This window comes from Bacillus rossius, chromosome 6, assembly GCF_032445375.1.
Source record: "Bacillus rossius redtenbacheri isolate Brsri chromosome 6, Brsri_v3, whole genome shotgun sequence".
Classification (NCBI taxonomy): Eukaryota; Metazoa; Arthropoda; class Insecta; order Phasmatodea; family Bacillidae; genus Bacillus; species Bacillus rossius.
Genome location: NC_086334.1, coordinates 39,172,908 through 39,198,434, shown reverse-complemented (window position 1 = coordinate 39,198,434; position 25,527 = coordinate 39,172,908). Strand labels below are relative to the sequence as shown.

Genomic DNA, 25,527 nt, shown 5'->3' with positions numbered 1-25,527 from the left:
GGTCACGAGTCTCGGCGGAGCGTTGAGTGAGTTATACTGCGCATGCGCAGCTCAGACAACAGAGAGAGCCAGCCGGCGGCTACGCCGCGCCATAACAGCTGATTGAGTACGATGACCTTTCTCCGCGCACTGCGTGCTATTGACTGTAAATTTCCAATTTGTGGTCTTTTTTTTTTTATAGTTTTTTTACTGTGGTGCAATGCGTATGTGTAATGTAGCCCGCATTTGTTATGAACGCTACAGGATGTGACTGTATTTTAATTAACTTTAACGTATTTCTTACTTTTCCCTTTATTTACACTTTCCCGCTTTTTACACTTATTTACTTTGTCCCCATGAAAAGTACAAATAAGGGGTTTTGCTGTAATTACGTGATGTGTTGGTTCTACTTTCTTCCTAGTTCTCGGTTTGGTTCCAGTTATTACACATAGGTTCCTCATTCTCTGTTTTAAGATAATTTCCACACAATTTCCGGTCACACCAAAAATACAGCATGTCTAGAGAGGGTGAAAAATAGCATTTATTCTGGTCATTTATAGCATCTAAATATTTACTTGTAGCATTTTTGTAGCATTTATTACCAATAATATAGAATTTTATAAGCGCTAACTATTCTATGAAAAAAAGAAAACTGGACATACAACTAAAACATTTATCATTTAACTTAATAAAAAATCAACGTAATTGGCACACAAACACAACACAGAAGTGTTTTTATCCATTTTTAATGGAAAGGAAAATAATTGGGACACAGCAACACAACCCATTATAAGTTTTTCCTTCAGTCAATTATCATAATAAACTGTATGTACATTGCAGCACAACTCCAAAAAAATTATTCTTCGCACTAAATTAAGAGTTGTCAATGGAATTGAAAGAAAGCATACAACAGGTCTCTACAGTCTGTTCACTCATCCTGTTTCTCCTATCCGTCACAATCAAGTTATATTTGCTGAAGAACCTTTCAGCTTCGACGCTGCTTACTGGTGCCCATATGCTGCGAAGTGCTGCTTCTGAGAATTCAGGATACTTGATCTTCACAGCAAGTAGTAACTGAACTACGTCGACTTCACATCCTTCTCTCAGATTAGTTGACAGCTGCTTGTGAAAGTAGCAGTAGCCCTCAGAAAAAGTGTCTGTATTCATGCCAGACATAAATGTGAGTCGTTTTTTATGTTGTTCAGCTTTTTGCATGTCAACTTGTAGTCTTTGGCCAGCTGTAGCAGGATTGAAAAGAGCACCTACCCCTTGATAAAACCGATTGGCTTCTGTGCCACCCATGTGGTTTGCCAATGTCTGAAGGCATCTTTGCATGCATGACTTGATCTGTACCTTAACTTCTTCCTTCTTAGTCATGTTTGAATACTCAAAAGCTTGAGCGTACCTTGTGGGAAAGCACCATCAGCATAACGCTGCAGACTGTTTTGCAACGTAACCAACTCATCCCACAACTTGTGAGCATAAGGGTATGCTGAACCTTCCAAGTTAGTGATAAGAGCTTTCATTGTACCACATGTTTCACTCACAAATTTTAATTGTACTTTGAGCTTCTGGCTCAAGTACTCATCCTCAAACATTTCAACAATATAGGCACTGCTACTGTTGCCAAACTCACATTCTGAAAAGAAGCTCACAAGTTGCTGTATATACCGAGCCAAGTATTCTACTGAAGTAAACCATGAATTCCACCTTGTTAGTACAGGTGCTGGAAACAAGATTGCAGGTAATTCAGGATGGTGATGATCTAAATATGCAATATATGCATTCTTTATTTTTCTTGAATGAAGAAAAGCCATTTTCATTTTTGCAACCAGTGTATTAAGTTCCTGAAACTCTTTGAGGTAACAGTCACCAATCAGACTAATTTTATGTGCCCAGCACTGAAAGTGAATAAGATTTTCACCAAGAATTGTCCTTAAAGCAGCAAAACAAGTTCCCATGTATCTGGCTGAATCAGATACAAGACCCACTACATTGTCATAAGAAATGTTGTACTTATTTAGAGTCTCCAGTATAGCCTGACTGCATGTTGTGCCGTTTGCTTTATTTAAAAATGAGCAACTGGCCAAACACACTTCTTGCACTGCTGTTGCAGACACTGTGCGAAAAAGAACTGCAAATACACATCTACCTAAACTGTCTGTAGTTTCATCCGCCACAACAACAACTTGTTTGTTTTGCAATGCTTCCTTTATTTCCTCTTGTATTGCTTCACCAACCCTAGGGACATAATTCTTTCTGAGTGTAGATGCTTGGGGTATGTCCCCAGAACCAGGAATGTACTTGTTGATGTATTCCCTTACAGCTGGATCATCGATTTTTATAAGAGGAATATTAGCCTTGAGAAACATTTTCACAGTCTCTTCAATAAATTCCTCTTTCTCAATTTTTGCTTTTTTTTGGTTATTCAGCGTGGTTGGTAATGTTGCCTGTCGTTTCCTGTCATCTTGCTCAGAAAATTGCTTGAGTCTGTCAATGTGACCCGATGTTTTAATGTGTTTTTCCAACGTATCCTTTTTCTCCCAATTGATGCGAAGGTTGCACGGCTTGCACATCAAAATATTTGTATCGCTAACATAAAAATGATGGCCCTTATATTCCGATGCGCGCAAATGTACGGAAACGGACTTGGTCCGCCCCATATTAAAATAAACAAATAAAAACAATTACTGAATGGTAAAACGTGAGCACTTTATTTCAAAAAACCCCGCACAAACTACACTTTGTTGACAAACAGCGTAAAAACCAACGGTAAAAACAAAGCAAAGGTTTACTACACCGCATGTGTACTGTAGCAAATGGCGCTACGGAAATACACCGAGAATCGTCAATCGATATATCGAACCACGTAGTACCGTTACCTACGAGATTAAACGACACTACTTGTATCTCGTACGCAGTAACTTCGATAATTTCATAGAAAGAATATACCGCGGCTATGGTTTATTTCTCTTGTATTGTTTGTAAAGTTGTTGACAATGCCGAAAAAAGTGTTGGCAGCAATTCTTTGGCAACATGGTGGCGTGGTTTGTTTCTAAAGTAAATATTAGGGTTTGATTACAGTCATGTACGTGAAAAATTAACATTTAAAATGTCAAATTTTCCATGAAAAATTATCGTAAAATGTATTTTTAATGTTAGTTTTGCCCGGCAAAGTGTTTATGAGACGTTTTTAGTGTAAATTCGCAGGAATATGGGATTTTCGCATTTAATCGCAAGTAATTAACGAGTCGCATTAATTCGCGGCTATATCGTTTTTACGATTTTTCACCCTCTCTAAGCATGTCCTAATGAATTAATTTTTTTTGTTTAATATGATTTATCAGCACCCCACTTTACAATAATCCAACCACAAAACAAGGCAACTAGCCCATAGATGCACAGCAATATCTAGTAATACATATTAACAAAATTTTTTGCTGGGTCAGTATCTATTTAATCTAGGCTCACCATTAAAAATTTATTGATAAAAAAGTAAATATTTGTTCACAAAAGATTATGTAAATAGTAGATAGTAACAACTACTACATACTAATACTTCAGTAGCAAAACACCAAAGCAAATGAAAATTACAGGAAAGGCTGTTCAAGTGGTCCAAAAATCATCCCTACTTCATAAAGGCTTCAAACTGATTTGTAAATCACTCACAATACCATAAAAACTGATCGCTGAATGCCCAAAGAGCACTGTACGACTCAGGGTCACACCGCTCGGCACTCAATTGGGAGGAAGCCGTCAAAGGGGGAAGGTGTATCACGCTCTGCTTCCTGGCAGCAGAAGGGCGATGCGCGGAAGTAAACCGACCATGTCTCTCCTAGCGGACGGATGGCTAAGTGTTTGTAGGCTCGCAGCAGGTCATAGCAAAGTTCTACCGAATAAGACTGACCTTTTTCTCTGTCTCCAGGCTCCAGCATGCACCCGAGCTCCAAGGACCCAGTTGGCTTGATGGACAGCGCGTTATTACTGGCCGGCAGGAAAGCGTAGCTGGAGTCCGAGGCATTTGAGTACCGACGAGGTCCAACGACCGAGCTTGGGCCAGCTCCCTACAATAAAGAAAGTCAGTCAGCCAGAGGTTCATCATCATACCAGGAGCGACCAAATTCATACAACCGAATTTTGTCACTGTCTCCTGAAAACATGAGAGGAGAAGTAAGAAATATCTAATATATATACTGTATTCAACCAAAAACTGCTGAAAATATAAGAGGAGGTCACATTATAAACACAAACATGTATCTTGCAGCTCGAAAAAGATAAAATTAACAGCATTAGAACAGCTTAGTTAAAGAACTACACAGACTATGTCGCAACAGCATCACTTAAAAATACTTTAGACTGTGGTTAATGACTGTGGTTAATTATTGCCTCCTGAACTTCTGATATATGCCTGGAAACTGCTTCACAAATACCACTTTAGTTCACTCTATTTCATGGCTTTCTGTACCTCTGGGCAGGGCAGGGATAGCAGGCATGCAAGGTGCGTAGGATAACACTTTGTAATACCATAAAGGGGATGGGGAGAGAGTTTAAATAGAGTTTGTTGCAGGGTTCCTTCCAAGGCCCTCCCCCCCCCCCCTCCTTATTCACTATTCCAGGCGAACACCTATATTGAAGCATTCTTTCCTTTCTGACCAATGTCTTTAGAACAGCAGCCATAAAAAACAATTTTTTATTCTAATTGCCACTTGCTGTTTTAAAAAAAAGACTACATAAATCACTATTGACATAATTAATTTATGTTTGCTGAATTGTAATTTCCACTCCATAAAGTGTTTTTCATAAAACTAGAAAGGAAACATTTGGGGTCTCATTATACATTAAAACAAAGGAATACAAACACATATACATAGGCACACAAGGGTTGTAAATAAGTAATGAAAACATTAACTGGAAAAAAGAATTTAATTAATGTACAAGCAAACACCAGCACAGTCTTGTACTTTTTGCCAGCTGTCACAAAGCTGTAGGATACCGTTGGCAAAGATTTGTTTGTTGATGTCAGTGACAGAGCGTCCTACTGCTAACCACAGATGGCATGTCAGGAAATTGGATGCCTCGAAAGGGTTCTTTCAACTTAGGAAAGAGGTCATAGTCACGGAGGATGTTCCAACATCTCCCAAGACCACTATCGCAAAAGATAATTTACAACTTGTGCAACATGACAACAAGCATTGTCATGCAACACAAATAGGGAGATTGTCCCGCAATAAATGTGGACGTTGTGAACGTTTGCACTGTATATCCGGGCTTTAGATATCAGCAATAGTAGACTGTGTTGACAGTTTCTCCTTAAGGCACAGCATGCAAAACGCATAAGAATGACTCCCTCGAAGTCGTATGCCACAATCAGCCCAACTGGGTTCCTGATAAAACTTCTGTGGACGTGTCGAACCTAGGTGATGACATTCATTGGATTGACGCTTTGATTCAGACTCGTGGGCTCAAGCCCACGTCTCATCAATGGCTACAATACGCTGCAGAAATGAGTCTCCATCAATGCGGTATCTGTCGAGGTGGCTACCAGCTAGTGCATACCGATGCCATTTCTGTATGTCAGTGAGTCGATGTGGGACCCAGCGGGATGCAATTTTCCTCATGTTGAGTTTTTCCTTCAATATATTCTCCACCGTCTGATGACTGAACCCAACTTCAGTGGATATTTCCTGGACAATCCATCAATGGTCTATGGAAAGGAGACCACACAAGATGTCAACATGATGTTGAGGAATGGATGATCGACCTGTGGGGTGCAAATCTGCAGTCTCAGTTCGACCAGCACGAAAAGCTTTGATCTATAGTGTAACCGTCCTATACAGTAAATCATTCATGCCACAGGCTTCAGATAATCCTTTATAACATTGAAATGCATTTTTACTAACGTGCAACCTTGATTTTAATCCACAATTGCTGTTCAATTTTTGTAAACATGCTTTACAGCTGTAGAAACGACACTGTCCACTTCAATGCTACGCAGCAAACACCCCTTCTACTTGATTGACGTTTGTATGTACACTTAACATCGATAACAGCACCACCTCACTGCTCCGATATCCTGTTTGCACATGCCCGATGTTCTGCGACTATCTGGGCTACGTTGCCACTTCTTTACTTATAAGCCTCATATATCCATAAAGTAATACACATTATCTACACCATCAAGCAGGCCACATTACTTGGTGAAAATTAACCTAAAATGTTGGAAATAAGACTGTTAGCAATAACAAAATTATGTTAATATTTGGTATGACAAATTGCTAGGGATTTGCAAGTACTCAAATTTTGAGGCCGGAAATATCGGGTACTCGCACATCCCTAGTTGGTTGAATGATATATAGATTTTTTAGGATATTGGGGGAATTGTACCACATTCGTCTACCCCACTGAGTATGCCCCCAGCTATTTATAGTAGTATCAAACTCAAGTGCCTATTTAATTTTAAGTGTAGAGTTCTAGTATGATTAAATATAATGGTTCAAATCCACAATTACCTGAACCCAGAATCATTGTACGTACATGGATTCGAACAGTATTACGAATATTCACAAAAGTTATAAATTAATTTAATATGGCTCAAAAATACTAGCAGTGAAAAATAAAATTAGGCTACTATTACGTAAGTATTTATAATTATAATATGATGTATCAAAGAAAGATATGTAAATTAAATAATTAACACAGTGACATTAAAAGAATTTAGAGATTTCGAGAGCTTAAACTATAATTACGAATTTCATCGTATAGCAAACTATAAACTAAAAACAATTACATACCTACAAGAAAAAAAGTCTTGGCTATTTATTGGAGAATCGAATATGTTTTGGTTTTCATATTTTAAAGTGTTTATTATTAATTAAGTTTACATAATTATAAACATTTCAATCTCAGTGAAATAAATAATTGCCAGTAGTTACAGTCAGAAAAAAGAGAACACACATTATTTTTAAAATAATCAGTTATTTTTAATTATTCTGTGCTTAATATTCGGAATCGGATCCATATCTCAAATATTGCCAGGGATTCGAATCGGATTCGAACCAAACTGAAAATCAAGGATTCGCACATCCCTACAACCAACAAAAAGAAAGAAATTGAAAGCAAACAGCATTTCCCCCCAGCCCCTTTAAAATGAAATTCTGTACATGTTTGTGATAAATAGCTGTGTAAATATTTCTTGATTTGTGATTTAACGAATGCAATGACAATTATTCTAACACAATCACTATACATCTAGCCAAAAATGTGATTTTTGATTACTATACAGTCACACTATTTACAAAATTAAATTGTTTATGAATGCTGTATCAATACAATCAATAAATGTGTGGTTTTGAAGCAATACTGTATGTTCTATGAACAGGCCAGGTTGTGAGTAAACAGAAGTAATATTAACTCAACGGTATTATTTTGGTTTTAATTAATTTTGACTGCAAGTAGTGCGACTTGAGAAAAAAAAACACATTTGTCTCTTTCCAAGTTTTGTTTAGAAAAAATGACTGTAACCAAAAAGAATAATACTTAGTACCTCCTATTTTCTAGTTTCCATTTTTCCATGTATTTTAGTCACAAAATATGATTATTTCAGTTATTTACTGCACAAAATGATGAAAGAATGAAAAACCTGTGATGAAGGCTTCAAGTCTGTACTTCAAATACACACAAGCCAGAAAATTGTGCTTACAAACCTACTGACTGACCTTGTCACAAAACTGCTATTTAATCAGTGAAACTACAGTGAGCCCCATTAAACTTAATAAAACTACAGTATCACCCACCAGATTTTGTGAGCACTGAATTCTTAGACTCCAATTAGACTTACATTTGAAGCTTTTATTTTTTTGTAACACTCGCTCAAACTGGACTCAACTTGAAAAACCTGAGAGATCACAAGCATCAACAAAACTGCGTACATTATCTATATTTAGCACACATGCACTCTGACCCCAAGGTGCACGAACACTTATGGTGTGTGCACCCACACAATAACACAACAAAACAACAACAACCACCCCACACACAAACACACTAAAGAAAAGGGAGACAGACCCCAGTCAATGCAGACGGCTTCTCAGGCCTGAGCCCTGGGCTCCGCTCCTCCGGGGAGTCCGTGGAAAGCTTCCTCGCGCACTGCTTCTTATTCTGGCAGGAAGGCACGTCACAAAGCTCAAAGTCGTCGTGGTCGACGATGGACACAGTTATGTGCCCCTTCAGCCGCTTCCCTTGCAGGTTGTCTGTGGCCAACACACACAACACGATGCTGACAATATCTCAAAGGTTAAGAGTGATTCATACACTAGTTGGCCACTTGAATATTAAGTACTGCAACATGCCACACTATGGTTACTACAAGCTTGGAATTCCAAAATTTCCTGACTTTTCCAGGTTTTACAGACCTGCATCGACAAATTTCCCCGACCTTTAAGACACAAACAATTCTGTAGTGCCATTTGATATTGACACTTTTTCTGCCGTTCAAATGTCCTGTTTTCATATTAAAACATAAGCATACCAAAATAAATAATTGCATGATAAAACCTCTTTTCTCTAAATAAAAAAAAACTAGCAAATGACTTGCAACTGATTCTATAATATGTTTTTACTCCATAGAACTCACCCTTATTGAAATTAATTTTTGGTAATTCTGAAGGAATTTTCTGTCTTTTCTGAAAATGTTGTAAGTTGCATTTTTACTCCCTGACACAATATCCAATCATTCAATTTGTTTACAGGTAGTTTACCACTCTTAGTGGTTAGGTTAGATGTTCTTATATATTATAATAGAATAACTAATATACCTAACCAAATGTATAATTTAATTTAAATTACAAATATAAACAATAATTTATTTCATTATTACTTGAGAATGCCAGTTTTACAAGTTAAGGTCCTGATTTTGAAAAGTGGTTTTACAAATCACTCACTTCATACCGACCCACTTGCAGACTTGCTGATTATAGTCATGCCATGCTTCAAAGCACATCCTACTGTTTTTCTCAAATTTTTTAATTTTTTAATTTCAAAATGATTCTTAATGCCATTTGTTTTCCCCACCGAGAATTAAAACATGTGCAATCTGATTTTCAGTTTCATATACTATCTACGCATAGTCTATACGAACATTGCAAAAATCAGAAATATATTCTCGTTGAAAACATTTCAGTTTTGATATCCTCACCACAACAAAAATTATTAATTTAAATTTTATCGTACAGGATAAAATTATTCTGCTATTTTTAATAGGCTTTGTAACTTTATCTCCATTAATCCACAGACACCAGTAATCTCCAGAATTACTGTAAACAAATTTTGAGTTGGATTATTTATTAATAATACACGCCAATCAAAATAAATGGCAGTGTATTAAAATTCATGCATTTTGAGATCAGAATACGTGTTTGCCAACGATTACTATCGATTCTCCTGAAATTGAGTAAAGGCTATCAAACGTGTACGTAAACATGCATAAACACTTTTTTTTCTCATAAAAAGTGTTTACATAAAAAAAGCTTGAGAATTCACAAAAAGAAGGGAAATCAACTGAATTTCATGATATTTTGAGGTGCCTAAACATCAATGAAAGCTGAATTTTCCATTTCACTTTTGTTGGCACAAGAAGAAATTCCAGAAATATGTTGTGATTTCCGTGACTTTTACCGGAATTCCCTGACTGTTTTAAATTCCCAGACATTTTCCCATTTTCCCCAGTTTTCTAGTCCTGTGGCAACAAATCTTAAAAGTCATAAAATCTTAAAAGTCATACATAAACCGCTATATCATCAATTAGGCTTATCTGATCTACTTTTACCTTGTTATTGGACTATATCATTTTATTATTACTTTCAACTGAGGTATTGGTGACAATCAATTTTAAACCACATAAAAACATGGGACAATAATGGCAGTAGACAAATAATAACACACTATGTAGTTATGTTGTTTGGAAAACTGCAAATATTTTTAATAACTTTATCCCTCACTGTTAGACAAATATCCCACATAAATAAATTCAACTCTAGTACAAATACAGGCAGTTTGGATTTCAGAATAAAAAACTGTGGCAGTGATAGATTAGCTTAACAGATCATCCTTAAATTCGTAATTTCCGGAGGTATGTAGGGCACACACATAAACCAAAAGTTTGTTTGTCCTGATAGATTTTATGTCACCAAATATTTTCACCACTTGAAAGTTTTATTTTAACTGCTTAGTCTATTTATAATGAGCCGGCTAGTTAGTTCAGGGTGAGCAGATAACTTTAAAAACAAGACACCTGGGGTTAGACGAGATAATGAAGTTTGTCATAAATAAAAAAAAATTATGTTTATAAAAATTATGTCACGAATTTCTATTAAGTTCCTTAGGGTTCATTTGTCTATAGGGTCATAAAAATCAGATGTGTGTTTTGGGTAGCGGTGACAATTAGGGAAATTAACAAGCGCCACAATGGCGTAACTTACGGTATCGGCGACAATCGCAATTTCTATCCACAATAATTAAATAAATTATACATATTTCCCTAAAACATTTTCTACACACGTAGCTTTGCACATCTACTTGTGTCATAAATACACACAATCCTATTTACTTTCAATTGAAATATTTATTTAACAAACTATATTGGCTTTAACTTCGAGCGTCCTTCGGTCTTCAAAAAGTCCCCAACATTCTTTCGATCGTTGCCAGCCCGTTCAAAAACGTCCATATGGCGCATTCCTATTGGCCCGTACGAATCGTAAGATTTAAGCTTTAAGTCCAAAACAATTACACACAATTACAACAATAACCGAAATATTAAATGTTTTTCAAAATAAAACTTAACCAAGGAAAAATACGTGTTATTAAATGTTGTAATAAAAAAAATAAGTTTTTAAATGTATTGTTGCAAACGACTCGGTCCACAGAGTCATAGAGAGCATTCACATTGATAGATGTTTTCTGTTTATAATCAAATAATATTGACACTCGATACTGTTTTGTAATGATTCACAATGTTAAATTAAATGTTTGCAAACGTAAATATAAACAAACAATCTGGGCCTATGTTTCGGCACACTGAACACTTCTGAATTTAACTCCTGAAAAATATCATTCCCCACAACTGCATATAATTCAAGGCAACAATAGCCTGTTAAGTTGGCAACAAATCAAAGAAATGGAGTTCCACAAATTTAATGCCTTGTTTAAAATTTTGCGTTGTTACATACTAAGAATACTCCTATTCCATGAATTTTTTTTTAGGTTTGTCAAGATTGAAAATTTTTTCTGACCTTCAACAAACAATAATATGAAGCTATAAATTTATCTTCATAAAATATTAACTGGCCAATTGAAAGTGATCCTCAATTTAATTACACAAACATGTATCAGGGTTACGATCCAGGGGGAGGTAGAATGTGGCTGGCAGTTTTTGTTAGTATATTTATTTTTTGATAGTCAAATATTTTTGGACGGACTTCTGAACATACTTTAGAAAATGTAAATTGTAAACTTAGTATAATTTTCACATTTTTGTAGGCTCTATTATTATGTATTACACCTTATATTTGGTTAAAACAGAATTTAGTAATTTGTGAACAGTGTGCTGTTGGGAGGTCTGGGCCGTGTCGCATGCAATCGCCAATTTGTAGATTTGGTGGAGGCCTGGAGGGGAACAAGTATCTTTTGGTGTCCCTGGAAACTTGGCTGTGGGCAGGTGACGAGAAGTCAGCTGTGAGCGACAGTTTGTGGATTGCAGAGTGCCTCATGCTGCGCATGACAAGTAGGCCCTGCGAAGCATGGCATAGCCGGTGACTGTGAGGCACGAAACCAAAGAATGAGCAACTACAGCTGATGCGTATCAGCATTCTAATGAATATAATAATCGACGCCCCAGATTTTTTTGATGACCTACAATGGAAAACTTACCTTTATTGGGCGTGTGCAGTATATTTTTATGAACACGTTTCACGGTTAAGTAGGACTTTCTTTCAAGATCCTATCACTGCTTGCATTTTGCCTTGCAAATATAATTATAACACTACCAAAAATCATACATATTCTATATTATTACTGAAATATGCTTTAATACACATTTTTCAAATTATTATTAGAGACATGCATTTGTGTTTTTATTTTATGCCACAAAGTGGTGTTATTTAATAGCAGAAAGTGGTGTTAATATTTTCCACTTATTTTTCATATTTATACCTTTTTTTTTACAATATATGTATTTACATTTTTCTTATAAAAACACCAGTAAATACAGGTAATTTCCATAGCAGTACTAGTACTGCTTACTGTAAGTAACAGCAGTACAAAGTATTACACTGCTCAGAAAAATATTTTTACAAAACTGTAATTCAATAAAAATGTCACAACTGAACATATGCTCAAGTATGCCAAAATTTTATAGGTATTTTGAAGATATTATTTGGTAGAAGGCGAACATAACTGTGAGAAGTAGAGTGTAGTCTGTTAAATATTATTTATTTTGTCTCTGGAGGTTTGGTGTATAGGTACAACCATTACCCATCATATTTCAGGCAACCAACAAAAAATTAAGATGCGTGTTGGCAAACCACATGTGCTGTCTTGCTTTATGGTCAACCTAACCTCAAAAAGGTTCAGAAATAAAAATACCTACCGTATTTACTCGCATAAAGACCCCCCCCCCCCCCTTTTTTTCCAAATTTTTGACTCCAAAAAAGGGGAGTGAGCCTAAACGCGAATTTGGAGGAAAGATTTTTCTTTTTTTCAGGTATGAAAAACTAACATTTAATAAAAGCAAAATGAAATACTGCCACAACTTATTTAAACGCCAATTAAATTTTGATTAAATGAAACAGCTTGCGGAACGACTGGCAAGTCGTGCGTCTTTGTTCTAATGAGGGAGGGTGGGGGAGGCAGCGACGCGGCAGGAGGGAGAGAAAGGCAGCGAGTCCGCAGGGGGGAGAGGCAGCGCTACGGCAGGGGGGGAGAGAGGCAGAGGCGTGGCTTAACCTCCCTCCTGCCAGCTAGCCAGCCAACCAGACACCACTTCCCTTCCTCCTTCACTTCACCTCTTCTTCTCCGACAACACTGCACATCAACACAAGTGCGCGAGTCCAACTTTCTTTATCTTTATGTCGTTTGAGATACGACTAACTGCGTACGTCTGTCACGCCTCACGACAGTCCTACTGAGAGCGGACAAACTATAATACCAGTCTCTGTATCACTGCCGCTTACCAAATCACCTCCCATGGCTTGCTGTTTGATGCATGCCAAGCTGCCCCTCCCTCAGATAAACCCAGAAAAACAGGTTTTTTAATTTTTTCTCAAAAATGTTTACAAAACAAGGGGGGGGCATATAAGCGGGCGGGGCCTTTACGCAAGCAAATACGGTACTTTAATAGCAAATATTTAATATTAACAAAAATCTAAATAAAAAAGTAAACAAAACATATATACACAAGTCGAGAACAAAATTCCATAAAACCCATATGTACTGAAGAAGCACTTCTAATTTTTGCTGGTTGTAACGTTATAAGGAAATCTCTACATAGAGAATTTACTATACTATTGACCAAAATATTGATTGTGTAAACTTCGGTGTCAGGTAGCTGGCATTCACGTGTGGAAGCATGCAATCTTTGGTAACGTTGCAGTGTTTTTCAATAACACATAGTGCGGACAGATTAAACCCAAACAATAGTTAAGAAAATCATGTATACAGATACTTTTCATTGTTTTCCTACAATTTTCGGGCCCACATGATTATGGAAAGTGAAATTAATTGATATTTAAACGTAAATATCATAGTATTCTAAGGTTTTGGAAGTTAGATTCTCTGTATTTTTCAAAAAGTAAAATATTTGCATTTTTGAAAAGAAAAAAAACTCAAAAATAAAAATTATTTCTAATATAAATAAAATAAATTTAAAATAATATAAATATAAAATAAATATATTAATATAAATATTTAAAAAATTTAAAGGTATGTAATATATACATTCCCCCATTACTTTATTAATCATAGAGAATTTCTTTAATTTTCAAAGGAACATGAATAGTAAGTCTGTAAGTATATTAAAGGGGAATGAGAAACCCATCACTATAAAAAAACCCATCCACATTTCCATAAATAACTAATGTTTTCTCGGAAACCATGGGCGATGTAGAATCTATACCTGACTGAAGACTGTACACAGATAGCTAAGCAACATTCACCTCTGGCAGCCTGCAGGTTTCTCAAATCTGCCTCCCCGACGTTTTCAGCCGGGCGCGCAGACTTGATCCGGTCTGTGGCCGTCCTGAGGGCGTCTTCACTGCTCTCCGAACTGTTCTTGCGGTGCACATCTACTTTCAAATCTGACAACAGAAAAGCTGTAGTTAGGGATCTCAAAAATTAATAGGAAAGAAAACAAGCAAAAAATATAAAACATTTCAAACACACTAGGAGTAACTTACTACTGCGACTTTTGTAAACAAATTAACTCAAGTAATTGTTTTAACATAGTCCACTACGTTAATGCACAGCGTCAGTGGAGTCAAATACAGTTGTGTAAATATTACTGATTAGTCAATCCACTTTTTCTCTAATCCAAATCTGGAATTACGATTCTTAAAAGAATTCTTAAAACTCTAATCTAAATCTCAAGAGAGGAATAAGTTAATATATGAGCAAAGCAAAAACACATAAATTTATGTTTTCAAGAAACAGCCAATGTAAAATTTTTATTAAAAAAAACAAATATATGTTTAAAATGTAAACAATTTATTTTTGTGTACAAATGTACCCTAAAGTGTTAATTAAATATTTTAAGATCACTGTAGATGGTGGTGGATACAAATACCATTTTTTTTTGAAAGCTTCTGTAGAGAAATGATGTAATCCTTGTCAAAAAAAAAACATAAACAGTCTAGTGTTTAAATCTCTGAATTTGCCTACATTAAATATTTTTCTTCAATTACGTTTCCTGGAATACAATATCTCTCCAATACTGAATAATTATAATTGAAGATTTGATTAGCACATCCCAAGTTAATATTCAAAATTGTGAAAAATGGATATTAGGCAATATTTCAAGAATAAAATAAGGGTTTATAAGTTGAATATGCTACACCCATACCCTAACGGTATTCCGAGTGCACAAAACCACTCTCAAAACCTTAGATAGGACACAGCCAGTACTTTATTTTTAGGGAACGGATTTTGGTGTCCTATCTGTTACTCATCTGTTGCCTAAACTCCCACACATGCACAGAGCTCAATTTTCAGTAATTTTAATCCGATGACAGACCTGCATTTGGCGCAATTAACTTGTATGTAGTCACATTTTAGAACATTGGTGTACCAAATGAAACGTTATGGTAGCAAAACTAATCTTGGAATACATTTTCTATACTTTAATAGTCATACCAAGAAATAATTGCAACTTTAAAAGTACTTGAGAATATTAGAACAACAACATTAAATTAACATAATTTCTTTCATTAATTTGTTGTGTCTCCATAGCAGAGTGGTTAAGCGCACTAAATATTGGTAGTAGCAAGTTCATAACATGGTAGAGGAGAACTTTTTTTTTTATAAAACCTGTCATTGCAGTAACGACACTATAATTAGTGTAAAATAAAAATTATATGTTTGATTAATTGCTATGTAATACATATTAATACATATTGTCACTTAACTAATAATACAGGCTAATTAACATTTCACTAACTTTACTGGAGGGTCAAAAAAATGCTGACTACTTATAGTATGTATTTAATGTAATGCTATTTTTATTTTACAACCAAATTTTGAATACTTTTTTTTTACTATCAAGCAAGGGTAACCAACTATACTTCTACCACCTCAGCATGGAGCCTAGTGCCATGTCTGCTTTGTGAATTTATATGGTTACATTTTTTTGTATAAATAAGAATTTTTTTTTATCAACAGGGTTTTTGTTAATGAGGTTTCACTGAGGTTTCATTTTCATTCCAGTAAAGAATAACAGCACTTGCAAATCCCTACAGCCACAGACGATGCACACTGGTACCTATTGTGCCGCTGCCGGGCTTGAAGACAGCCTCCTCTGCAGGGTATTCTGACGAGTTGATGCTGTCTGCATCTGTCCCTGCTCTCGTCTCCACAAAAGAGTTCCTGGAACTGCCGATGGGGGGCGTCTCACTTGCTCGCTTTTCACCCAGCACTTGCAGCTCTATTCCTTCCTCTTCCCTTCAACAACCACACAAACAAAATTCACTTATTTCTACAGCAGCACATTGATTTATGTTACAGGAAACTGAAACATTTATGAAAAGACCCGGGCAATTGTTCTCGAGAGTAAAGAAATAATATTAAAAGACTGTGCTTTTACAACATTTGCGGCTCACAAACGACAAATCCCAAGACAAACAACTTTAAATCATGATGCCCCATCAACTATCATTAAATATTGAAAATTTACACAAAGAAATTTAGAAAGACCATAACATAGTTTCTATTGACAGCATCATTTCAGTTAGGTATAGTCAGTCCCAAAAAATTATTGAAATACTAAATCCCCACGTGTTCAAAAGGCAAACCATTTGTAGCAGCCAATCAATTTTAGCTTCAGGATTATACTATGCTTTAACCAAGAAACATTTTTAAAACCAAACAACACAAAATGTCATGTTTTGTTAAAAGTCAGGCATGAAACAATAAATATACCTTTTCACAGAGCTTCCTTGCAGATGCATCCTGCGCTTCTCGCTCTCCGGCCGATCATCTTCCACGGCCTCCTGAATGCACTCCGACGTGTCGTACATGTGGTGCAGCCCAAAGTTGGCCAGCTTCAGGACAGCAAACAGCACCGTGATGGTGAAGCAGTACGCTCCCCACACGTACACGGTCGGGGGGAAATACTGCCAACACCAACACAACCACACTTCCCGGTGCCTGTTGCCAGACTGTCCCATCCCACTTCATTTACACAATTTTAAAAGAATAAAAAGAAAAATAAATGCACTTTTATTTGGGCTTGAACATCTTGTCAACAGCGAGGTCATTAGAGACAGGTACACTCAACCAGGAGCGTACAGAACTTTCATTTCAAAAAGGAGGAGGGGAGAAGTTTTATAACCAAATTGCCCACAGTTAGCTTTTAAATACTTCCCTTTTGTTGGTGGAAATGATTTTTATGGATTTATTTTAGGATTTTCCGGGAGGGAGGATAAATCTCTCTACCCCCTCCCCCCCCCCCCCCACACTTTCTCAGTGTATGACCCTGCACTCAATGTCACAGTTCACGGAAACTGGGGAAGCAATCAATCATGGCTTAACCATCCCATCATTTGCTTGGATCAAATTCAAAAAATTACAAAAACCAGAAACCAGGACAGACGGACAGGTGAATCTCTGAAGAAATTGTAATCTCTCTGTTCAAACCCGCACACAATTTAACTTAAAACAAAACCTTGCAGATACTTATTCCAATTGAACACATATTTTTACGTGTGATTTCATATTTTTTAGTCTTCATTAACAATATTTCCTATTTAAAACTGAACTAGGCACTGGTTCTATTTTTTAAATGTCACATTTTGTCATTCAATGTTATGTACTTATTATATATTTCACAAACTATGATCTGTACAGCTTTATTAAATGGCAAGTGTTTTCCACACAGCAAAACTAAAAATGTAAATACTACATTTCAAGTGGGCCAGATATCAAATATATAATTACTTCCTTTACCAAGTAATATTTTTTTTCTATCCCAACAGAGTAAATAGTACTAGTACCTTGGCTATCTACCGTACTCGCCTCAACAGCTGCAAGTTACTATTTAGACACAATTCAGTCAAGTCAAATGACTGACAGGTTCTACAATTAATGAACCAAATGTGATGTGTTGAAAACACTTCAAACAAGTTTAAATATCAGAACTAAGTGAAACAATTAAGGAATAAGTGACTATCATATAATTAACTTGGATACACTGAGTGAAACTATTAAAGCTCGGTCTCAAATGCCATGTTAATTTTTTTACATTTTTTTGTCATTACTTTTATTTAAGGACTAATGCAAAAATTTTAACCCGATACCACCCTTGCACTTTCCGTCACAAATAATTCAAACAGATTTTTACTAAGTGTAATACATTGGATGTAAAAAGTCACGTTAAGTCCTTGTAGCTGTTATTACTTGCGTGACTTCTTACAATCATTATAATAAACCAACTGAACATCTAGTAGAATGATTGAGACAGAACAAATGCAAAGAAAGTATTGAATTTTTTTTTATATGAATCAGTTAAGTTTACTGGTAGTAGTCATCGCACCTGTAGTTGTCATTTACAAAAAAAAAATCATATTAAGTGCAAGAATGCAAATTTTCGTGAGACGAACATTCAGAGAAAGGGTCGTTTGGGTTTGTCAACATAAACATTTTCACAACACACCCGATTACAGAAGGGGGATTCCTGCATGTAAATTTTTCTACCATACTCTAAGAAGTGAAATATACTGCTGCTGGTTTGTGTCAAGAAAGGTAAGTAATTACTTTTTTTTTAAATTTAATTATATTTGTGATTTGTTTAGAGCAATGTTTGTGTTTGTATGCTTTTCAGAGATTTTATAAATGATATCTAGTACATTAATTCTAACGATAATAAACAAAGATACAAACAAATGGGGGTTACGAGCAACTTAAATCACCTGTTTTGTCATTCCTGACGAACACTGGTACATGTCAATTATTTTAAAAATGGAAAATCAGCAATCGCTAAAATGTGTATTACATTATGATGAGTTAACTATGTTTGGAAAACTTTCAACCAGTCATCAGGACCAGTAATTGTCACAGGTGACGACCACTGGAACATTAGATTAAACATGTATAATTATTATAAATCATTAAGTTACCGAAATAAGAACTACTTGGAAACTTAACCTCATGAGTAGATTTTGCCTCCCCGATGTTACATTATATAATTTTGGTTCAGTATTGATGTTGGATTATTTTCATTTCATAAGAAAAATTACAACTTTTTAATATGATTGAAGTAAGTATGGTTTTATAGTATTTAAGTATTAGACTGATTGAATCTGTAAATTAACACATAAAACTTGGTATTGCAGTGCCATGTTAAGAGGAGGCATATTGAAATATGAGCCCCACCAGATGAAAGTTGTTTTGCAGGCTGCATAGGAAAGGATGTTCATCAAACAGGCCTCGGAAAGACATGGTGTTCCTAGGAACACCCTTTCCGATAACGTAAATGGAAGACACCTGTAGGAAGAAAAATGGGACCCGAATCTTGGCTCGAAAAGGAGAGCATGCTAGTGGAGTAGGCCCTTTCGCTCTGCAAAGTAGGATTCCTGTTTACTAGGATGATTTGCAGAATAGTGTGCAGCAGTTAACTACAGTTGAAGATGTATTTTCCTTTTAAAGAGGGGTAACCAGTTAGGAAATGGTGCATGCACATCTTTCCTTAAAAGGAATCCAGCTTTAACCTTGAGAACTGCACAGAATTAGACTTTCAGTTGGGCTGCTGTCTCGCAGGGACAGATCTCAGCATGGTTTGGGGAAGTGTACAAGTATTTGGAGAAAATAAAGCTGGAAGATGTTCTGTCTGATCCATGAATTTTTAATGGAGATCAGTTTGCTTTTTTCCTCAACCCCTAAGGGAAACAAAGTTCTGGTGAAAAAAAAAGAGACAAGAACATTTTTCAGCAAGTCAACTCTGACGAGAAGGAATGTATTACTGTCTTAATGACTGGGAATGCAGCTGGCGAACTTTGCCCACCCTGCTTTGTCTAAAATAAGAAAGATAAGATAAGATATTTTAGCAGGAATACCTTCCGAGTGGGGAATTGGCAAATCACAAAAGAACCAGTGAAGTTTTTATGAATATTTGACCCATATATTTCATCCAAGGTTGGTGAAGGAGATAACTTTACCAGTGATTCTCTTCATCAATGGCCATTCATCAAACCTCATGTAAAACAGCAAAATATTCTGCAATGAACATGGTATAGTTTTAGTGGCATTATTACCAAACCGATGGATGTCAGAGTTTTCAAGCCACCTAAAAATGGATGGAAAAATGCAGTTCATGAGTGGCGACTGCAGCGTGTGGCGAACAAGGAAGACCCCACACTAAAGAAGAAAGATGTTGCCAAACTGCTAGATACTGCGATTCAGAAATTTTCAACTGCAGAAATTTTGCAGCATTCATTCAAGAAAAGTGGAATTTTCCCATGGAATCCTTCGGCAGTGGATTTGGACAAGTTCATTTCTAAGCCCTCCATAGCCCCATGCACACCAGCACCAGAACTTCCCTCCCTTACACCCAAGACTCCAGGAAGTAATATTGGTATTTCACAGATTTTTCAGCATTTGGAAAAGTTTCTTGGGAATGAAGAATTGAAGCTTTTCAAAGAATCGGCAGGTATACAGCAGGAAGATGTAACGGACATGACAATGTCTGAGTATTGGAGACATGATGAATTTTTACGCCAAGGTCTAAACCAGCTCAACTGTTCAATGTGAGGAACCACACTCCCCAATTCAAGACACAATACCTGAGAAAGAATCTACTCCAACTGCTGTTGAAGAAGTGCGCACAGTCATTGAGAACACTGTTTCACCAATTGATCCTGAGCCCATTCCATCAACATCGAAAGGTTTTACGGTTGTGCACACAGAAAAATCCATTCCCTCTCTTTTCAAGTGAACATTATTTTGGCCTTCTCAGAAGCCCAGGTTAAAAAAACGTGCACCGAAAGAGAATATCCCCTCTGTTGCTAGTTTGAGTATATGGCAAGAATATTTCTCTAAGAAAGAGAAGACAAAGATTGACTTGCAAAAGGAAGAACGGGCAGCTGAACGATTGAGAAAGAGGCTGGAGAAGGAAAAACAGAAAGCCAAAAAGCGGAAGGTGGATTAAAATTGATAAGATTCATCATCGGAGGAAGAAACTGTTTCTATGGAGTCTTCTGATGAATGGAGTGGAGAACATGAAGAAGATTGTGTATACCTAGTTGAAAAAGGTGACCAAGGAGAATTTTCGACCTAGAAATTTTGTACTTGTGACATTTATGGGTGGAAAAAGGAGCACAAAGTACAGATTTGTCTGCATTGTCCAAGACACTGAAGGAGAAGAAAAAGTGATGGGCATGCGAGCTCAGGACGAGAGTAAAAAGGTGTTTGTGACGAAAAATAAGGTTTCTTATGTGACTAGGTCACAGATCAATGGTATGAACCAGCAAAGTGCCAGGGTCAACTGCCATTTTAAAGCACCTGTTGATGTTAATGAAACTTAAGTTTAGAAAACTTGTAAATTGCAGAAACTAATAATTATTGAACAATAGTTATCTAATTATTAAAAATAATAGTTTCAGTTTTAATTACCTAATTATTAAGAAGAATAGCTTTAGTTTTAATTAATTTCCATGTATTATTATATTTTTACTAAGCAAGAGTTGGTAATTGTTAGATTTTATTTAATTACTGTTGTGAATTTTTTAATGTTTTTCTAGTGTTTCAAATGTATTTTGAAAATTTTTACTTATTACTGCTGTATTTATATTTTCCCATCGTATATGTAAGTGTTGGCAAAATATATCATTGTTTAAGCTTTATTTGTTTGGATTTAACTGATCTATATGTATGTTGTACGTGTGTAATATAATTATAATTAATTGTTTATGTTTTACATATTTTCATTACAAAAATATGTTCGTAAAATTCCCTTATAAAGTTTGAGTCATTTAAAATAAAGTGTTTAAACCTAAACAGTACTAAATTAAAATTATAATTACAAATCCCTGATTGCAATCTAAAGGTGCCAAAATCACGCATGACTACTACCGGCACAAAATGTGATGATCACTGGTAAATACGAAAATTGGCATGACTAATGGCTCAAAATAACACTTTATTCAAAATTAGAGATATAATAAAATAATTTGTCTTTATCTAAAAGTGGTTGATAACATTGTTGAGGAAAGTTATAGGTTAACACAAACACATGAAAAGAACTAACAAATCAATAAGGTTAAGTCAATTTTTTTTTCTTTCTAAAATTGTTCTTAGCATGACTACTAGTGCATTTACATTATCCCTTATACAAAAGAAATGTAAAAAAAAAAAAAAAATGTTATAAATCGACAAGGCATGACTCCGAGCCTTAAAGAATATAAAAATGAATATTAATAATCGATAATAATCACTAAAAGGAACACCCATGGAACATTCAACGTATAGTTGAACTAATTGTTGATTCTGCTTGATTCTGTGTGTGAATGTGCGAGTGACTGGTTTTAATGTAGTAGCACCTAATGTTTTTTTTTTCTTTTTTTTTCGGTTTTGATACTTTTTGCTGTATGTTTAATTATTTTCCTTTTTATGTATGTCTATGCTTAGTCTTTAATTACTTTATAATTAGTTATGGTTGAATATTTTGTAATAGTTAATATTTGAACATTAAGTTAAAATTTTAATTTGTTCTCTTAATATTTAGTCTATATCATGCTTAGTTTTTAATATTCAAATCTTTGATGTAATTGCAGAAAAGTGGTTAAGTGTAAGAGAAGGCGTAACGCCTTAACTTCGCCACCAATAAAGACGATAAACAAACAAACAAACAAACAAACAAACAATTGTATGATGCATTTTGGATAAAAGACAGAGGGCGAGGGTGGGAGAGGATAGGTCTGAAGAGGGGGAAGTAATGTCGGGAGTCGCACAGGGGAATGTGTTGGGGCCCTATTGTTCACAATGATGATGAATTATACAGGAGACGGAATGGAGGACAGGATGAGATTGATTGTGGATGAATGCATGGTGTATAAGGTAGCGAAGAAGGGGCACATCTGCAGAGGGATATGATCAAGCTAGAAAGATGGACAGAGGAGAATGGAATGTTGCAGAATGTTGGAAAAACAAAGGTGATTAAATTTACGAGGAAGAGGAAGGTAATGAGGGAAGTGTATAGCTGGAAAGGACAGGAGATACATGATCCTGAATACTTTGATCCTGTGGTACAGATGCTTGTTAATTTAAATTAATACATCAAAAGATCTTATATATTAAAAAAAAAATTGTGATATAACAATGATTTATGATCGAATTATCAAATAAAATTTCTTCCTAATGTTTGTATTGTAATATTTTGTATGTCCATGATCTTTCGACGTACTGAATTAAAACAGCAAAAATCATGTAGGTACCACAGGATCAATCATACAGAATCATGCCATCAGGATCAAAGGATAAACTTGGATATGTATACAGAACAAGTACAGATTATCTAAGTACCTGGGGGTGAACCTGCACAATAACCTAGAATGTGCAAAACAGGTTGAGCAAGTGGTAAGGGGAGGAGGATGCTTAAATTACTCGGCAAGACCCTACAGGGAGCAGGGAGAAGAGTACGGTAAAAGGCAAACTCAGGCCAATGATGGGAATATGAGGCCGTTATCAGGGACCTCTACCTTGTGATTGAGGTAAGGGAGCTGGAGTAAATGCAGTGTAGAGCAGCGAGGTGGGTGATGGGTATGTGGAGAAGGAAATGACAAGAGGGGGAAATGCATAATCTATCTAAAATGATTAAGGAGTTCGGGTGGGAAGAATTACCAAAGAGACTTGTTTAAGGTGATGAAGGGAGAGAAGGGCTGGGTACACACAGCCTTCATAACATAGAAAGCCCTATCTCAAAAGAACAAAATTTTCAGGAAATTAGGAAAATATATTAAAACAACCTAAACTGGTGTTCGGACCAATATAAATTTCAATGTAACTCATCACTATACTGAAGTTAGGGCTTTATAATGTCATACAAAGGTGTATTTTTCTAGATTGATTCAGATATGCTACAAAAAAACACTTAGAAATAAGTTGGACTTACTGCCTTTTAACTTATCAGGGCAGCGCAGAGTTAAGTATAAAGGGTGAAGAGATCACATGTGGAACATCCAGAGGGAATGGAAGAAAACAGAATAAGCGTGGTAGGGAGGCCAGGGAGGGATTGGAATGGGCTGGAGGGGAAGGAATGCTGGGGGTTATGAAATGCAAGGGAAGTGAAGACATGACAAGAGTATGAGGAGGGAAGAGTAAAGGGGAGACTACTTGCCACCAGATGAAAGCCCAATTGTGAGTGAAACAACTCAAATTAAAAATAGTTGCTAGCTCGAATAACTGAACAAAGACTTAATATTAGTTTAACAATTACACTGCACCTTTCAAAACACTACACATCTAATACCAATCAGCTGATTATCACTCTTTGATTAAATACCAAGTCTAACTATAAGCAAATTTATACTTGACAGCCAAATTTAAGTTAAACTCTATACATAATTCCTTTCAATAAACATTAGTTTAAAATCCTAAAGGTAATTCCCTCAATTAAAAGTATGTGGATAATTCGTAGCCCTAGGTGCAAAGCATAGTTTTAAAACATTTTATCACAAAACTTACCAGGTAAACCGTAAAAGGAAAACATAACAGGAAAAGCCAAACGTAGAGATGAAATGTGTTACAAAATATATCTTGATGTGGGTCATAAAACCAGCCACCTGTGAGGGAAGCCCACACTCCTTGCCGCAATATTTCAAGCGTTTGTGATCCCATGATTATATATTTTCATTTTAAACAACATTGTTCCGTACTAAAAATCTACAATTTTAAAAATTTCAAGGAAAATGTTAAAGAAACAATACAATCGATGACATCCATTGCAGCCATCTTGAAAACGCTAGAAATAACTATCAAAATAATTTCACTTGGAAACAGACTTTAAAACTAAAAACATTATTTTTTTTTTAATTTTGTAGGATGCAGAAATATGTATAATTACGTAAAAAAACACAAAACCAAATTATGAATTGCTTTTTACATGGCAGAAAATATAATACCACATTTACTGCAAAATTTAGGACAGATTACAAACATTTCAGAATGAAAACAATCTAAATATAACAGAATTAAGGTGAGTTTGCGATTCAAAATAAACAAATTAGAAATTGTAACGTACTTAAAATTAGACTCTTTGTATACTAGTGGAATGTTTTTGATAATTTGATTATCGTGTAGGAATTTTTACAAGTCGTGTGCGAACAAGTGTCCGAATTGTATGTTAACTTTTTAAGGTTTACGCTTAAAAATAGAGAATTGTGATTTAAGAAAAAACTAAGTAAACTTGTGGAACAGTTTATGATGGTCGAGAAAAAACTTTGACGGGTCATGTGCGAACAAAATAATGACTTAAAACACTTCCTCAGTATACTCGGGGAAACTACTGCTGCTAACTCGTGGGGTGGGTATAGTTTGATACTACTATAGAGGTTGCTTGAGATGATCTCAAGTGATCTCTAACAAGACAATCTCGATGAAGACCATCTTATGATAGTCCCATATTTCTGAGAGGGCATTCTCCTGTTTCATAGTCGTTGCTTGAGAACACCATCGTAGAAGCATGTTTCATAGTCGCTGAGACCGTGCTTAAGAATACGGAGAAGATCGTATTTGCCAAGACCACTGCAGGCATGTCTCGAGCAATGTTTTGTTCTGATCGCAATGTAGAAAATGGCGGAT

At 35.7% G+C, this 25,527-nt stretch overlaps 1 protein-coding gene across 4 annotated transcripts in view; it reads right to left on the bottom strand.

The window, feature by feature from the left end:
* LOC134533055 (pecanex-like protein 1) overlaps positions 1-24,690 on the bottom strand; it is an 86,420-nt gene extending 61,730 nt beyond the window's left edge. For 2 of the 4 annotated variants that reach the window (XM_063370244.1, XM_063370245.1), the window contains exons 1-6: positions 24,412-24,690; positions 16,657-16,850; positions 16,001-16,179; positions 14,184-14,324; positions 8,044-8,228; positions 3,887-4,043 (exon numbers count right to left, since the gene is read on the bottom strand). In XM_063370244.1, coding sequence (XP_063226314.1) covers positions 3,887-4,043; positions 8,044-8,228; positions 14,184-14,324; positions 16,001-16,179; positions 16,657-16,850; positions 24,412-24,564 — 1,009 coding nt within the window. In that variant the 5' untranslated portion in view covers positions 24,565-24,690. The remainder of the gene's footprint in view (positions 1-3,886; positions 4,044-8,043; positions 8,229-14,183; positions 14,325-16,000; positions 16,180-16,656; positions 16,851-24,411) is intronic. The other 2 variants (XM_063370246.1, XM_063370247.1) reach the window with 1 other exon arrangement.
* Positions 24,691-25,527: the final 837 nt, after the last annotated feature.